We start from the raw sequence: 3,980 nt of genomic DNA, 5'->3' as shown, positions 1-3,980 counted from the left end.
GGAGAGAGGGAGAGAGGGAGAGAGGGAGAAAGAGAGAGAGAGAGAGAGATTCAAGGCCACACCAACATCTTGCACCCCCTCTCTCCTCAAAAGCTACAGACTCGGAAATGACACATTCTATGGAAAACTCATTGTGGGACTGGCTCTAGTGGCTGTAACTCTTCACCAAGGCTGAATTCTGGGAAAGAGACTTCAGATCCAGTATTAGGGACCACTAAGGTCTATATAAAGAGACTTCAGATACAGTATTAGGGACCACTAAGGTCTATATAAAGAGACTTCAGATACAGTATTAGGGACCACTAAGGTCTATCTATTACTAGGTCTATCTAATCTATTACTTTTGTAATGTGAAACATCTACAGTTAAATCAACTTTTGGTGTCAGTCTCTTTCACACCTTTGGTGGACTTCAGGGGTGAAGTTGCAACATTTTTGCATTATTCATTTTGTTTAGTTTGAGTCACAAGTACAATACTACCAGTTTAATCCAGCACATACAAAAGCACTATACAAATTCAATAAATTACATCTGTTATTTTGTCTTAGGAAAGTAATATTTAGTTAGGAGAGTGAGTTAGTTGGTGAGTGAATCAAGGAACAGTTTCGAGCATAGAGTTGAAGTTCTGCAACCACAGGAAAACATCCCAGAAGAACAAGAACTGGAAAGGTTGAACATTACACACGCTTTAAATTTCATCCCTGTTGTCCCTCGTCTCCCCCCGCAGACGGGTCATTTAGCCATGGAGACGTTACTGTCTCTGACTTCAAAGCGAGCAGGAGACTGGTTCAAAGAGGAACTTCGGCTACTGGGAGGACTGGACCACATCATCGATAAAGGTGAAAGATTATTATAAAGATTTTTTGTTGACTCACAATAACGGGAAAACAATGCAGATGCAACTGGTTTCTGATTCTGTCTCCCTGTTTTCTTTCGTCTCCCTCCACAGTGAAAGAGTGTGTTGATAACCTAAACCAGGAGGACGAGAAGGAGAAGATGGTGTCGTCTCTGTGGGGAGCGGAGAGGTGTTTGCGCGTGTTGGAGAGTGTAAGTGCGACGATCAACAGAACAACACACCTCTGTAGCATGCAGTACTCTCAGACTCAACTATATCTTTTGGAAAACTTGAACTAATGAAAGACGACGTTAGATAAATTTATGATGATCCAAGAACAAATGGTTTCATTAGAGTTTTTTGGGGGGAATTTTAGGATTTTATTCCTCAGGACAGATGAAGACATGAAAGGGGAGAAGGTGGGGGGGGGATGACATGCAGCAAAGGGGCGCAGGTCAGAGTTGAACCCGCAGCCTCTGCATCGAGGGGTACACCTCTAAATATGTGCACCCGCTCTACCAACTCTACCAAAATTATTATATTTTTTAAGTCAGCAATCAACACAAAGAATTAACAAAGTTGACACCAAAAAACACTAATAGAAAGTGTTATAATTTGGTGAAATTTCTCCCAAAACCTGGTCCCACTGTTGAGATTGTTGAACTCTATGATTAGGACTAGAGCCCGACCAGTGAAGGATCTTTAAGACCGATGCAAATATTTGGTTATTTAAAAATCAAAAATCCGGTATTCCGATATATCGGCCGATATATATTTAAAAAGAAAAAATCCAGAAACATTAGTTATTTGTAGTTCTTTATGAGTTCTCAGTAAAAATAATATAACAATGTGTTTTATTTTCAAAACAGAACCGAGGAACATCAAAATTTATGAAAGTGTTGATAAATGAAATGTTTAAAAATACAAACTTTAAGATATTGAACTTAAAGTCCTTTGTACAAAAACACAATAACAAAAAAAACAATCCAAATGTTGCCAACCGGAACGTTTCAAAGCAATTTTAATGAATAAATATTTCTAAAACGTTTAAAAAATATTATTATAGTTATTATTGATGCGATAACGATAGACCGGGAAATGCCTAATATTGGCCCATAAAAATAATATCACCTGGCGATATATTGGTCGTGCTCTTATTAGGACATTTGCTTACTTTACCTAAACAAGGAATTACATTTTGGGAGCGAGAAATGAATTTAGCAAACAACAAACCAGAAAAATCATATTGACATTTAATCATATTTGCATCCTATTACTTTTGGGGTTGCTTGGATGCAGCCGGGTCTATCTGGCTACAGCCTTGTCTTTTTTATTTTCAAATGTAGAGGGTGTTCGCAGATGTAGGTTTGCATGATAAATGACAGGTTTGTGCAAAGGCAGGTGCATTTAAATTATTTTTTGTTATGGGCCCATACGGATTTACCTCCATAAACAACACAAACCTTTGTGACTTTGCAGAGAAGTTAAAAAATCATGTTGTTACTATATTTTCCAAAATTAAAAGTGTAATGCTGTGTCTGTGCACGTGTCTGTCTGTGTCTGTCTGTGTGTGTGTGTGTCTGTGTGTGCGTGTGTGTGTGTGTGTGTGTGTGTCTGTGTGCGTACGCAGGTGACGGTCCACAACCCAGAGAACCAGGGCTACTTGATCGCCTACAAAGACTCGTCGCTTATCATCTCCTCTGCAAAGTGAGAACACACACACACACACACACACACACACACACACACACACACACAGACACACAGTAGTACATTCCAGTCGTCTATCTTGAAGCTGTGGAACTGGTTTTATAAAAACATAACTCCTTTTTTTTAATTTTTTTTTTTTTTTTTTTTTTTTTAAAGATGTTCTTCTTTCTCCTTCTTCTTCTTCTTCTGTTCACCGGGGCGTTAGTGTCCCTTGATGGTCAAAAGATCTTTTAAAGAATTTTTCTCAAACATGCTGAATACTTAGAATAGTTAATCATGGAAATGTACAAATATAAAGCTAGAGAACACTGACTACAGATTGAAATGTTGATATATAAATGTTGATTGAGATGTTAATATAGATTTCTGTGTGTGTGTGCCAGTCTAACTCTGAATGCCGGATGGTTATTATGTGTCATTTTCAGGGGTTTTGTTGTTTAATTTCCTGGTCGTGACATCCTGTCAGTCACAGCGCTGACCTTTTGTCCTCTGACATCAGCAGAGAGAGAGTGTAGTCCACCGGGAAATGACCCGACCTCTGTCTGCCTGTCTCGATCTCTGTCTCTCTCGTGGTCCGTCGCTGTCTCATTCTCTTTCTTTCTTGTCTGTCTCTCTTTTCCTTTCCTATGTCTTTGTCCGTCTCTCTCGTTCTGTCTCATTCTCTGTGTCTTTCTTGTCTGTCTCTCTCTCTTCTGTCTTTGTCTGCCTCTCTCTCATTCTGTCTCATTTTCTGTCTCTCTTCTTTCTTGTCTCTCTCTCTCTCTCCCATGTCTTTTGTCTGTCTATGTCTCATTTTTTTTAAACCTTTTGATTCAGTAAGTTGTAAGAAAAATATTGAAATATATAAATATTGAACACCCTGTCCCCCCCCCCCCCCCCCCCCCCCCCCCCCCTGTGGTCTCTCTCTGCCCTGGTCTACTGAGCAGCTGCTCTCATCTGTTCTTCAGAAGCAGACCATTGAATTAGCAAAATAAAATAACAAAAATAACAACCATTAGTGTTCTCCGCCAATCGCTGATAGCCCATTCTATACATGTCTTGGTCACAATTCTGTAATAACCAGATTTAGTTTGTGTGTTGTATGTCGAAAAGCAAAAGTATCCCACATATGAAGATCGACCGTCATAAATACAGTATCAGTCAACCGGCATTGCGTTACCTTCTCACTCCTCCTTCACCCTCTGTGTGACCGGACCTTCGCCCCCCACAGAAGGTCTGGGGTGGGGGGGTGAAGATGAGGATGAAATGGGTCAACAAAGAGCTGCTGTTTCAGTGGGTGACACAGGCCTCCGTCTGAGCATTCAGCTGTCCTCTCTGTTAACTCAATTAACCCCGAAACCACAGGGTGAGCGAGGGAAGAAGCGAGCACTGCCACTTAAACTCTATACACACACACACACACACACACACACACACACACACACACACACACACA

General features: G+C 40.4%; 1 protein-coding gene across 1 annotated transcript in view; it reads left to right on the top strand.

The window, feature by feature from the left end:
- waplb (WAPL cohesin release factor b) overlaps positions 1 to 3,980 on the top strand; it is an 18,397-nt gene that overhangs the window by 10,446 nt on the left and 3,971 nt on the right. Inside the window, exons 10-12 of the mRNA XM_034860751.1 lie at positions 728 to 839; positions 950 to 1,047; positions 2,466 to 2,542. Of these exons, the coding sequence (XP_034716642.1) occupies positions 728 to 839; positions 950 to 1,047; positions 2,466 to 2,542 (287 nt within the window). The remainder of the gene's footprint in view (positions 1 to 727; positions 840 to 949; positions 1,048 to 2,465; positions 2,543 to 3,980) is intronic.

The sequence above is a fragment of the Etheostoma cragini genome, chromosome 21 (assembly GCF_013103735.1).
Source record: "Etheostoma cragini isolate CJK2018 chromosome 21, CSU_Ecrag_1.0, whole genome shotgun sequence".
Taxonomy (NCBI): Eukaryota; Metazoa; Chordata; class Actinopteri; order Perciformes; family Percidae; genus Etheostoma; species Etheostoma cragini.
The sequence above is the reverse complement of the archived record's forward strand: the minus strand, read 5'-3'. Positions and strand labels throughout refer to the sequence as shown.